Below are 13,420 nucleotides of genomic sequence, written 5' to 3' on the forward strand. Positions count from 1 at the left end.
ATGACAAGAAATAAAATGGCACTGACTGCAAAAAATCCTGTGTAGACTTGTTTTTCATTGATATTTGGTAGTATCATATTGCACATTTATTTATTATGTTTCCCCCTGTTGGCTTCACTTAATTTGCTCTAAGATTTTTTTTTTCATCCTAACATTATTCACCAAGCTTTGCATTTTCTTGTTTTGTTTGTTTGGGATATAATTTGACGATAGTCAAACATAAACTGAAACACAAATTTATTTTTACATTGTTTATTTAGACGTTTGGCAAAAAAGCAAGTGCAATGATAAGATGAATAAAAGAACACATGTTAGTAAATATGCACATTCATTTCATCTACATATATACCATAACAAAACAAAAAAACACAATCAGAATAAAATTATTCAAACTACAAATGCAAATCCATCATATAGTCATCAATGTTCAATCAGTTTCATAAAGAAAGAGTAAAATCAAAGATGAGGTCCAGACACAAACTGGCTACACAGTCAGACATTGTAGCATTTTTAAATGCACATGCTTTGAACTTTCCACAAATCCCAGAAAAAGAAATTCTGTGAGTATCTTGTCAATATATCAACAGCATAAATAAGCAAAATAAGAGTGGGTGTTAAATATAAAATATGGGTCTATATCCTCTATGCCCTCTGTGCAGATCTATCTTTGAGAAGATATAACTTCGACAAAACTTTTTTCTTGTTATAAATACATGGTGTGATATCTAAAAATCAAAACAGTCCAACTCAACCTCAAAGTCCATCTCATTTATGCAAGGACAGGAGCTGAAGAAGCTAACCTCAGAGTCGATTTTATTTTTGCAGAAACAGAAGCAACAGAGGAAGCTCCCTCCTAGGAACAGTAGCCCCGTAGAGCACCAGCCGATGTAAAGCGACAGCCCAAGCTTTCTTCTATGAGCGCTGATCGAGGTTGGGTTGTAGAAAGTATTAAAGAGGTTACTGGTTGTCCCGGCGATAGGTATGAGCATCAAGACACCTGCAATGATGAAGACAACTCCAGAAGCTATGGCTCCTTTGTTCTTTCGCCTTTTGTTTAGCACAGAGTTTCTGCAGTTGTCCCCGAAGACACCAAACAGGATCCCAAATAACCCGTAGATATTGGCACTGATGATGAGCGCTCTGGCAGCCTGCAGTGCTGTAGGTGAGACCAACATAGAATCATAGGCTTCACACTGCATCTGCCCTGTAGTGTGGTGCACACAGCTCATCCACAAACCTTGCCAAATTATCTAAGCAGTGTAAATGTTTTGACCAGTTAAGGGTGAGACAATCCATTGCGGGAGAGCACAGGTGACGACGCTCCCCAGAAAGCCGATGATAGCCAATACCAAACCTAGAATCCGTCTACACCCAGCTGTCATGATGAGGCTGTGCTGATGGGTTTTTTTGAGAGCTGCAGAAAAGACTTGAGCGGGAAGTGGCTGACTGTGGGTTCCTCACTTAAGCATGAAATTGTTTACTTTACACTCTGAACCACATCTCTGTATAACCAACCTGAGCGCCTTCTTGGTAATTAACCTAGTTTCAAGCTAGAGATTCTCTGGGTCAAATTCCCAGGATGAAGTTTTCAAGCTTTTCCGTATAATTGCAAGGCTTTCAAGCTCCCAATCACCACACCACCGTCTTTGTGGTTGTGACATCATCGTGTTGCATCATCAGTGATTCCCTTTTCTCTTTTTGCCTCATCATTTTCCTCACCTAAAAATTTTTTTCCTCCTTAAAAAAAAGACGTGCCCACTTTTTCCTTTTCCAATGGCCTTAATCCTCTTTCGTACATACCACCACTACTCACTTCACTGAATTTTAGAGGGGAACATCCAGATGCTGTGTCTCTTGTGTCAAATAAATAAGCAAATAAAAGATAAAAGCCAAACTTTCTTCAGAAACAGTCAATAAGATAAGACCGTGTAACTTTAGGTAAATATGTACTTGTGTATCGTTATGACTGTCTGTGTTTTCTTTACTAAAAAAGACAAAATTAAACCTGCTCCACTCTGTCTTTTTGATGTTTACTCTTGAAACTGCTAAAATCAGTATCTCACACCCAACTCATTCTACATCATTTTAATATAGAAAACAATCTATACAAGAATGTGTGTGTTTACTCCCACACCTGCAACAAAACATCAGAATAGTTTAAAGAAAAAGAAAAGATAAACTTTCTTCGGAAACAGACAAACAACAATAAACAAATTGGATTAATCAGTCTTCACATGTAAATGCTGGGTTTGATTCTAACCTCTTATTTAAGCATGAAACGTTTAGCAGAGGAAATAAGCACTGAAAGTAGGTTAAACTATATAAAGAACGGCTTAGAGATAGCTGCAGTCCAAAAAGTAAGGTGAGCATGCCCACTTTTTTATTTCAAGCTTTTTTATTTTTTATTTCAAGCTATGCCTAGAAGAGTAATGAAAAGTTATAAAACAAAGAAAAACATCTTACTTTGGATTTTATTTGATTTTTGATTTGAGGTTTTCTCACTAAAGCAGCGGTCCCCAACCTTTTTTGCGCCACGGACCGGTTTATGCCCGACAATATTTTCACGGACCGGCAATGAGGTGTCGCGGATGAATACAACAAAATAAAACTAGTCCCGGTACCGAAAAAAAAGAAGATTTATTCATAACACACGTGAAAAGACCCAGGAAAACCGAGTTAACGATAAAAACGATAACAAAATAACGTTGAAAACCGATAAAAACCCTGAAAACCATACATTTCACACCTCTCAAACTCGCGGCCCGGTACCAAACGACTCACGGACCGGTACCGGTCCGAGGCCCGGGGGTTGGGGACCGCTGCATTAAAGTATGATTGTGCGTCTTTAATAGACTAATAATCAGACCTGTTTGGCACTAAATTATATTCTAAACTGAAAAAGAAGTGGCCTCGTGGTGTTTCCTTTGCCTCGCAGATATTCTGTGTCAACACTGTTATTTATTATTATTATTATTATTATTATTATTGTTGTTGTTGTTTTTACTATTATTATTTTTACTTTTTAATTTTTCATTTCATTTCATTTGTACATAATGTGAATTCCTAAAACATTTTTAATGATTAAATCACTACAAACTAACATATGATTAAAAGTCCAAAGCTAATTTTAGCAGTTTAAGTGTTTAATCAAGCCCTTCCCCGTGTCATTATGAGGACGGTAAAAGTTTTGGATTTTAAATCACCCACAACACCAAGGGTCTCAAATTTAAATGAGCCGTTGGCCACGGCACCGTCATCTCATTGGAGGGCCACTTTAGTGTTCAATTAGTACAAAAAACAAACAAACAAGAAAACACCCACTAATATTTCTGAAAATGTAGTGTTTTGTGTTGTTTTTTTATTTCAATTATTGTATAACAAGACAAAACTGCAAACGTGAATGCAATTTTTTTTCTCACTCTTAACTAACCGAAGCCTTTAATAAATACCAAATAAACACATAGGTACTCTCTTTCTGGCCAGACACGTGGCAGCACTTCTCCTATAATTTTATTCATATTTAAAAAAATAAAAATGCAGACATAAGTGTACACGTTAGTTTTTGACTGTAGTGAAAATTGTTTTCTTTAAAAATAAGTCTCTGTTTGTGCTCTCTGCTCATATTGCATTCATATTATTTATTTATTTTTTGCTTTTAAAGAACTTATTTTAACATTGCAGTCAACAACAAACTCATAACAAAAAAAGTAACTTCAAGGGCCAAATTGCTTTATATTTCGTCACGTCAATATATGGGCTACAAGTAGGGTTGGCATGGGCCACAAGTGGCCCCTGGGCCACGTGTTTGCACTACACTGTATTTCATTATTAGACTATTTGTGAACAAAAAACATAAAATACATCTTTATGCCAGTGGTCAAATCAATGTACTTCTGTTGGTTATTCTATTATTGTAACACAAAGTACCTTGAGGTACCTGCATAAATAAATATGACTGAATTGAATTGAATATTTTTCTCTCCCTTGACCCACTCTTTATGCAAAATATACACAACTCCTTAGTCTCTTATGAATGAAGACATAAACACAAACACAAATTGTAATCAGACTCTTTATTTAGCTGATTGACAAAAAAAGAGCCACTGCTATCAGATGCAACAAAGTAATGCCTGATCTCACATGCTTGTGTGTTAATTTAAAGTACCGTTTAATGGTATATGATCACACATTAAACAAACAAGCACAAAAAAATATGAAGAGAAGTATTTAAAAACAGCAAGCAAGACAACAATCCAAATCACTTTGAACCAGTTTAAAAAATCATAGATTTAAATTGTGGCTGCTCAGTCAGATTTTACAGAAAGTTTAAATTCACACACTTTGGATTTTACTACTCATCCAAATCACACATTTAAGTTTCAAAGAGCTTTTACTCTTTCTAATTAACTGCTTTTTGTTTTTGTTTTTACAAGACCCTAATTTACACAGAGGGAGGTTTGGAGTACTTAACATCATAGCTAGTCTCCTTTTTGAGTGGACGGGAGCTGCAGAGGAGACTTCCACCCGGTAACAGCAGCCCTACAGACACCCACCCGATGTAGAGTGCAGCTCCCATTCTGTCCCGAGTGTCGTTGGATTTGTGAGTGATGGTGATTGTGGTCCAGCAGACTGGTATGAGCACCAAGACACCTGCAATGATGAAGGCAATTCCAGAAACAAAGGCCTCTTTAGTCTTTTGCCTTTCATCCTGAACATTGGTGGTGCAGTTGCCCCCAACCACACCAAGCATGACCCCAAAAACACAGATGATGATGGCCATGATGGTGAGCGCTCTGGCAGCCTTCAGTTCTTGAGGTACATCCAGAGAATTATAAGCTTCACATTCTGTCCCGTAGTAATAGTCCCGACTCTCACAGTACTTCCACAAACCCAGCCCCTTATTCTGAGTAAATTTCCAAGTGGAGCCGATGCAGATGGCCATGCATCCAAGAGAGCCGAAGATGGCAAAGACCAAACCCAGAAGCTGCCTTCCACTAGCCTTCATTATAATGATTTCTTGTGTTCTTCTAAGAAGAAAATGGCGTGTTCTTGAGAGCTGCAGTAGCTTATCTGTGAGCAAAGAGCTGAGTAGGAAGTGGTTTGTAGGTGGTTTTTATAATCAGAGATGTTATCTGTAGCTTCCTCAATGAGTATTCACATGTTTAAAGTTGGCTGATTATTTAGTACTACCCTTTAGCTAAAAAACTGTTTCTAAATGAAACACAGAGTTACAGAGATGCATGTACCAAAAGAGGCACAACGATATAATTGCTTATTTAATGATTTGAAATATTTTGAAAAAGCTCTTTTTTTAGTTGAATGATACTAACTATTCTAAATGAACTGCTATATGTCCCCAACAGATAATAGTGGAAAAAATAACACTACCTCAGGGGTACTTTAGTGTCAGTGTCAACTTTTCATTTATTCAGAATTGAGGTGATAAAACACAACTAAAATCAAAGGGTAAGCTGTTTCAGTGATGTTAAAGGAATCTCACTTCCTTTATTATCACTGAAATGTGCCCAGGCAGAACACATGACTTTCAGAGTGACCTCAGCTCATTTTTGATTTATTACCTGTTCAGGCTGTCACTCTTTCTTTTTCAGTGAGATTAGTTTAAGGGAACAGATGCTGTGACATTGTGATTTTCAAAAACTTCTTCAGGACTTCAGTACCTAAAGTTGTTGGAATAATGCTGTACGCCCAAACTATTACATGGAACATTTGAAATTATTTTGATACAGAAGGAGCTAGAAAATGACCCCTGGAACCAGTGGTCTAAACATACTATATGCAGACTGTATGCTATAATGTGTTCTGATTTTAGAAAGAGTATTCAAAATGCTATTTATTAAGAGAGGACAATGAAAGGGAGAGGAAGACTAAAGGCATGTGCCCACTTAGAGAACAAGGGGAACTACGGTGTGTTCCTGCATTGATAGGATTGGCTCTTCTCAGCAGCCGTCTAGTGCACCGGTTGATCTTGACTGGCGCTCCCAAATCCCTGTTCTTAGGATTGATCATAATTGGGTTGGAAAAAGCATGAATGATAAAGCTGGTTGTCCAGGAGAACAGTATAAACACCTAAACAGCTGTATTTAGAAAGACTATTCCGGAAGCAATACCTTCTTAAGTACTGTAGTTTGCCTTTTGTCCAGCACAAAATTGATACAATTTCTCAGACCGCACCAAACAGAATCCTAGAACCTCCAAAGAGCATGAAGATGGCAATGAGTACTCTGGCAGCCTGCAGTACTGCTTTGCACTCCATCTGTCATGTACTCTGGACCACATAACTCATCCACAAACCCTCTTCAATTATCTGAACAATTTGTTTTGACCAATGACGGCCATGACAATCCAATAGGGGAGAGCGCAGGGGATGATGCTCCTTAGAAAGCCGATGGCCAAAACCAAACCCAGATCGGAGTGTTGACTGTGTTGAGTGGTGTATTATTGAGAGCTGCAGTAATTTATCTGTGAGACAGCTGAGCGAGAAATTCTTTCATTGTAAGTTATTTTTCACTGAAAAGTGTGAAATTTATTCACAGCAGATGCTAAAGTAGAGTTTGAAGGAAGAACAGGTGATTTTCAGAGTGACTTCACTGCCAATCTATACATGTCTCTCTGCACTGGCATGTAGGGTGTGTGTGTGTAAAACAATCTGGATGCAAATCATGTGTGGCGAGGTAAGGACCCAGGAGCAGACGACACAGGAAGACAGGAACTTAATGAAAAGCGAAAACATGTGCCAGGAGTAGAAGTAACTTAGCAGGAAAAACCACAACTAAACTAAGTAATAGAAAACTAAAACATAACAATACAACAGAAAGAAATCCTAAACTCAAAATGCTGGGTCGAATGACCCAGAACCATGACAGTGTGAATATCAGGCTCATCTTCTTTAAAGAGAAAACACTAATGGATTCTAACACAAACACATTCCTCATGTTTGACAGGTAAACACAGACTTTAAGTATTTATACAAAGTAACCAATCTAATGTGGTAATATATGCTAATATAGGTATGATTTCCACTGATGTGCGATCTACAGTAATTTCTTTATTTTTGTACACGTTTTCCCAAGCTTGTCCAATCCTGCTTTATAGCTGGAAATGCGACAGTTCCCTGTGGGTAAACTAATAATAAGAGTGTTGATATAATTGAATATATTATATGTTATGAATATGCTATAATTGAATGTTTAAATATGAATTAAACATTTCACAACAAATTTATTTAGAAAAAGACAAACAGACCATCCAGTGTCTTTTTCTCTATGTTTGCATTCAGAGGTGAAAAAACACCAGCATCTCACACACTGAGGTTTTAATTTGGCATTTCCATGCAATGGCAAACTACTACATCTTTTAAAAGTGGAAAGAAAATATCTACACAAGAATTTTTGTGTTTACTTCCACAACTAGAACAAAACATTAGCATTAAACAAATGTTATCAGTCTTCACATGTGAATGCTGGGTTTGATACTAACATGTGTAAAACATTTAGCACAGAAAATGTGTGCAGCAAGTAGGTTGAACTATTTATAGAACAACTTGGAGATAACAGCTCAGTCTTCTGTGGCAGTGTTTTGCTATTTAATGTCAGTTTAGTTTAGCTTTTCCTAGGAGCACTTTCAAAATAATAAAGCAAATCAAAACTGACTCTTCTTTTACTTTTAATTTGTGGTTTCATATATTACAAAATAACTTTCTTTAATGTTCAACTAAACTGCATATGCAACTACATTTGTTAACCATGATGAACATGTGTTTCCTGCAGTACATCTAGCCTGTTGCTTGAATGATAAAGCGTAACCACAGACTGACACACACGTATACAGACACAAATTAAAACATATAAAAAAACTTTTTTTGCAGTTTTATTTTTTAATAATAATAATGATAAAATAAAAATAATCTTTCAAATGAAGATTGATTTTTTAAAAAAAGTAACATCTCTTGGACCAAATTAACTCATCTTCTTATTAAATGTTGTGTTGATGACACACTGTTGTGAACTGATAAAACACATTTAATAAAATGTAACACATTGCTTGGTTTTTATAACAGATATTTACACTGTAAATACACTGTAACTTAGAAATGCAAAGAATGAAGCTCAACAGTGTTGTCTTTGATAAAAATATTTTCCTCTCCCCGACTCTTGATCTTTAATAAAATAAAACTTTAATTCTCATTAGTCTTTTAAATCCTGAGAGATCTACATAAACACAAACACATTCTGATGATGTTCATTAAATGTTCACAGAAAAAGATCCATCATGATCAGATAAAAAAAAAGAACATAATATCACTTGCTTGTACATATACACCTTCACTTATTATAAAATTTTACTGGCATGCAATCTTACATAAAGAAAGAAAATGAAAAAAAAATGAGGACACTATTCACACTGTGGATCAGTGACGATATCATCAGTACTCAACAGTTCAGTGATGAAAGAGTAATCACAGACCTGACCTACACTTAAAACATTGGATTCACTGTCAGAGTTTTTGGAAATTTCAAATGAAGAAGATTACAACCTACAACCTAGAAAAACCTGTTTCTATAACTTTAATATATTATAATAAGAGACTAAAAGAAATATTTGTTTTACACACTTACACTGCGAACATTTTTGCCTGTTTTGGTCGCATTTCATGCTTTATTCTTTTACTCATTAAAGGAAAATACAGATAGTAAAGCTTTTCTAAAACATTTCTCTTGATCCCGAGAGACTGTATACATTTAAATGTAGGCCTTATTTAGTTTATTGTAGTATTTATATATTTTTACACAGAGCTGGGTTTGGAGTACTCAACTTTAATGTCATTCTCATTACTGCATGGACAGGAGCAGCAGAGGAGGCTTCCTCCCAGTAACAGCAGCCCTGCAGAGGCCCAGCCGATGTAGAGTGAGGCTCCCATCAATGGAGGTCCGTAGTAATAGGTTCTCACCATGGTGAGAGTTGTGATGGTGCTCCAGCAGATTGGAATGATCACCAGGACACCTGATATGATGAAGATAATTCCAGAAGCTATAGCCACTTTGCTATTTTTCCTTTTATTTGACACCAAGGTGGTGCAGTTGCTCCCCGACAACACCAACCATCACCCCAAAGATCCCGACAATGATGGCGATGACGATGGGCACTCTGGCAGCCTGCAGGTCTTGAGGTAAGTCCAGCAAAGAATCATAAGATTTGCACGGTGTTGTTGGTCGTCGATAGTAATGATAATCAGAGTTACAGGACTTCCACAAACCCTCTGATTTACTCCACTCAGGGGATCTCCATGTGGGGAGAGCACAGCTAATGATGGTCCCCAGGACTCCGAAAATGGCCAAGACCAAACCTAGAAGCTGTCTCCTACCAGGTTTCATGATGAAGGTTTCTTGAGCTCTTCAAAGAGGAAAGATGGTGTGTTCTTGAGAGTTGCAGTAATTTAGAAAAGAGCTGAGCAGGAAGTGGTTTTTAGGTGTTTTCATGATCAGAGGAGCTGACTGTAGCTTTCTAACTCACTAATCATGCTGTTAAAGGAAATGACAGATTGTTGCCTTTAAGCTGAAAATGTTCTCTGAGAGGCATAAAATGCATAAAATGCAAAAAGTATAATTAGAAAAAGGAAATCGCATATATTTGTGAATGAAATCTAAAAAAAAATGTAATAATTGGATTATACAACTTTTTTTTTTTTTTTTTTAAAAAGGTCTGTGGAAATCTTGGTTTAATTTAATTTAAATAAACTATTTAATGATTCAGCATTTTGTGATTAAATTAAAACAAAATCAAACATTATTATTTCATCATAAATAGACGAATATAAACTCCTTCAGTATCACTGAAATGTGAGATTTACTCAAAGCAGATGCTAATGTAGAGCGCCTAGGAAGAAGACGTGACTTCAGAGTATCTTCATTACCAGTAGATACTTGTAGTTCAGTCACTGAAATGTAGCTGTAACTATGTTAACAGGCTCATCTTCATCACCAGATGTTCTCGTTGCAATTTGTTGCTTTATTCATTGTTCAGCTTGTGATCATGTGTTTTAAATGAAGTGGTATGTGCTTTTGGGCCATCTGACCTCAGGAAATCACATGATAGGGTGGGGCCAGGTTTCACAATGAGCTCACCCGAAACCCTGGCTGATTAGGTCCCACACCCACTTTCACACCTTGGCGCATGTGATTAGAGGATCACCAGGGGTCCTTTGTCCCTCCTTGGGGGATACTCCCACTGGGTTTAAATCTGGGACTCTTGGCCATTTGACCTTAGAACTGAAGAAGCTTCTCGGATGAGAGGTGAAACGTCTTCAAGCAACTCAAAGAAGTCCAGACGCTTTTCTTTGCAAACTCCTTTGACTACGATGACCTGGATGACTGAGAACCTTCACAGACATATGTGCTTTTTACTGAGTTTACTGAAATTTAGAGTGGAACATCCACATGGTCTGACACTTTTGTTCAGTGCATTTACTCATCTGTTGGCTCGGCCTCAGATCAGATAATCTAAGGCTCCTCTGTGATCCATGTTGTTCTATGTGCTCATAATTGGGTACATTTTCAAAAACTTCTTAGGGAACTAAAGTTAGTTAATGTGATATGTGCAAAATATTTCTGTTATTTTAAAAAATTGTTATTGAAACTATGTCAGGTATACTCAACCTATTCGAGATGTACGTGGTGAGATTAGTTGTCTCGCCCACACAGACCAACCAAAAGTAAAGGAGCTGCCAGCCATGATTTAATTATGTGTCTTCTATATCACACAGCACTTTGCTGTTACTGGGGTTTGTCGCTAGAAGAGACTGGAACTGCCAGCCACAAAGCTTCAGCACCAGTGACAGAGGAGGCTGGACAGCGTTGTGTAAAACAGTCAACAGTCCAGTTGTCAAGTTAAAATAAAACTGTGAAGTCAGCTGTAAACAGCCATGTTGGCTGTACTTATGTTATTATTTTCTTGAGTGTCCTGCTTTAACAGACAGGCTGCTTTAAATGAGCAGCCTAGCAACAAGAAAACAAGCTCTGGATGAGCACTTCGAGTGACAGATTTCCTGGTGGCCAGCTGTGAGTTTAAATAAGTTTGTGGGCCTCTTAAAGTCAGCTGACAAGCTGTGATTCTGTCAACCTGTCATTTGTTTTTCATGTTCTACCTTACAGCATTTATAACATGTGGATGCAGATGCAGCCTGTCCTTTTCTCTCACTATCTCTCTCTTTGCAAGACATGCTTTTCTACACCTACATTTGTCTATTTTAAAAGTTTTTATTTATTTGTTAGTGATGTATACAGTGTCTCTGACTGTCTACCTTTCTTCGCTCTCAGTTTGTGTTTAATTCTCTTTACAGTTCCAGTTGATTTATTGATTGATAGATTTATTTGTATATAGGGAAACTGATGATGGCTGAGGCCAAACCAAGAAACTGTCTTCCACCACTTCAAAGAGGAGGGGTGATGTGGTCTGAGTGCTCCAGTTATTTAACAGTGAGCAACAGCTGAGCAGGAACTGGTTTTTATGTGGTTTTCATACTTGGAACCACTCGAGTGGCTTCCTCACTCGCTGGCTCACATTGCGTGAGAAAGCACACATTAAATTGTACTGATGCTGCAATCTCCAAGCCACAAAATAAATAAAGATATATTACTTAGAACATGTGAACACCAATATTGTTGACAGCCATAAGACGCATTTTTAAGCAATAAAATATGACTGTCTTAGAAAATAGTTTTGACTTCTCGGGAATTGTGGATAAAAGATGAGCCTAGTATGAGAAGCAGGTAAAAACAAGACCTTTGTGCAGTGACTTTTCTTTTGCATGAGAGTTGGAGTGAGTTGACAGAGCTGTGAGAATTTGCACATCGTGTGGAACTGTCATTTACACTTTATGCTCTCGCTGCACTGTTTATAGCTGGCATCTCAAAGTGCATATATTTACACGTGCAGCCTCCTCTTCTCACACTGCAAGGCCCACATCTCTACATGTAGGAGATTTAGACGAGCTGCACAGTGCACTGGACGATCAAAGCAAAGGTGGAGGAGAGAGGGAGAAAATTAAATAAGAGATGGAGCTATATGGTGGCATGCCATTTAGGGAGCAGATCAGAGAGCAATTGTTAATTACAGACAATATATCATTTTAAATAAATAAAATTGTTATAATAGCCAGGAATCAGGGATGCAAAACTACACATTTCCAGTAATTTTCCTAGCAATATTTCTAACAACAGTGGACCATAAAAACATATCTGCATTTGCCAAAAACAGACACACAGCAACACACTGACACGGTTTGTCAGTGTGTTGCTAACTAAAGGTCCAGCTGCTGTATTTCACAGGCAGAGAAAAAAAAGAGAGAGCCACCGTCACTCAGAGATGGAGAAAGATAAGAAAGAGGACAGGAGAGGAAGAAGAGAGGTTAGATTTAAAGATAAGGATAGCTCATTTAAAGCTCACGTGTAAGTCCTCATGTTTTTAAATCAGACGTGACATTATCGTTTTTTTTATATTGTGAAACATGCTGCAAAACAAACTGAGGCACACTAACAGCTATTTAACCCTTTCATTATGACAACCTCAATCAGGATTATTCATCTTTAGGCATGAAAAGATTGTAGACTGTACCTAATCAGTTTCAATATTTTATTAGAGTGTCGGTACTTGTAGCTGGGAGTGTATGATGGATTCAGTACGGGGCAGGAAATCAAAACAAAATAAAAATAAATTAGTGGCATATATGTAACCATTTTAATGTGCAGAAACATGCTTATAACCTGTGGAAAGTGTGTGTGCTGTATAATAGAGAGAAATGATTAAACTCTACAAAGACATTTAAAAAATTGAAAATGAATGTGGACAATGTGGACAGTGGTGGTTGGCACTATTGCCTCACAGCAAGAAGGTCCTGAGTTCGACTCCACCATCTGGCTCGGGCTTTTCTGTGTGGAGTTTGTGTGGGTTATTTTTGAGTACTCTGGCTTCCTACCATAGTCCAAAGGTTGATTGATGATTCTATAGGTGTGAGTGTGAAGCGGTTGACCTGCGGGTGACGGGTGACCTGCAAAGGTTGTGCCCGTGTCTCTTATCCTATAACAGCTGGGATAGACTCCAGCCACCCTGAATTGGATAAGCGGAGGAGAATGGATGGATTTGCTGGGCCGGGATAAGTGTGGAAGTGAATGGATACAATATTACAAACACAATTTCAACTATAGGAGTAAAAAGGTACAATGGGCTTTATTTCACATCTGAACTTCTCAACTGGGTTTATCTGTATCTCATATTGGTGTCAGATAAGCAGCTTTAGAGGTGTTTCTTTAATCTTCTCTTTCCCTGCATATTTCTTATAGTATGTGCAACTTTTAACTCATTTTTTCTTTCTGCTTCTTGTTTTTTTATTCTGCAGCACATTTGT

At 37.4% G+C, this 13,420-nt stretch overlaps 1 protein-coding gene and 1 pseudogene across 1 annotated transcript; both read right to left on the reverse strand.

Moving 5' to 3' along the window:
* Positions 1–916: 916 nt before the first annotated feature.
* LOC120442322 (claudin-4-like) lies at positions 917–5,046 on the reverse strand. Its single transcript, XM_039618709.1, has 2 exons — positions 4,554–5,046; positions 917–1,156 (listed from the first exon to the last, which is right to left on the reverse strand). The coding sequence occupies exons 1-2, from the start codon at positions 5,003–5,005 to the stop codon at positions 958–960; spliced, it is 651 nt and encodes a 216-aa protein (XP_039474643.1). The 5' UTR covers positions 5,006–5,046; the 3' UTR covers positions 917–957.
* A 2,855-nt stretch (positions 5,047–7,901) lies between these two features.
* On the reverse strand, positions 7,902–9,473 carry LOC120442320 (annotated as a pseudogene).
* Between the last annotated feature and the right edge of the window lie 3,947 nt (positions 9,474–13,420).

The sequence above is a fragment of the Oreochromis aureus genome, linkage group 10, assembly GCF_013358895.1.
Source record: "Oreochromis aureus strain Israel breed Guangdong linkage group 10, ZZ_aureus, whole genome shotgun sequence".
Classification (NCBI taxonomy): Eukaryota; Metazoa; Chordata; class Actinopteri; order Cichliformes; family Cichlidae; genus Oreochromis; species Oreochromis aureus.

What these genes read in the sequence shown, in the direction of transcription:
- LOC120442322 (XM_039618709.1), bottom strand. Translation starts at nt 5,005, where the DNA reads ATGAAGGCTAGTGGAAGGCAGCTTCTGGGTTTGGTCTTTGCCATCTTC. An exon ending in GGAGCTGCACTCTACATCGG is followed by an intron (nt 1,157 to 4,553) that starts GTGGGTGTCTGT and finishes TCTCACCTACAG; the next exon opens with CACTGCAGGCTGCCAGAGCG.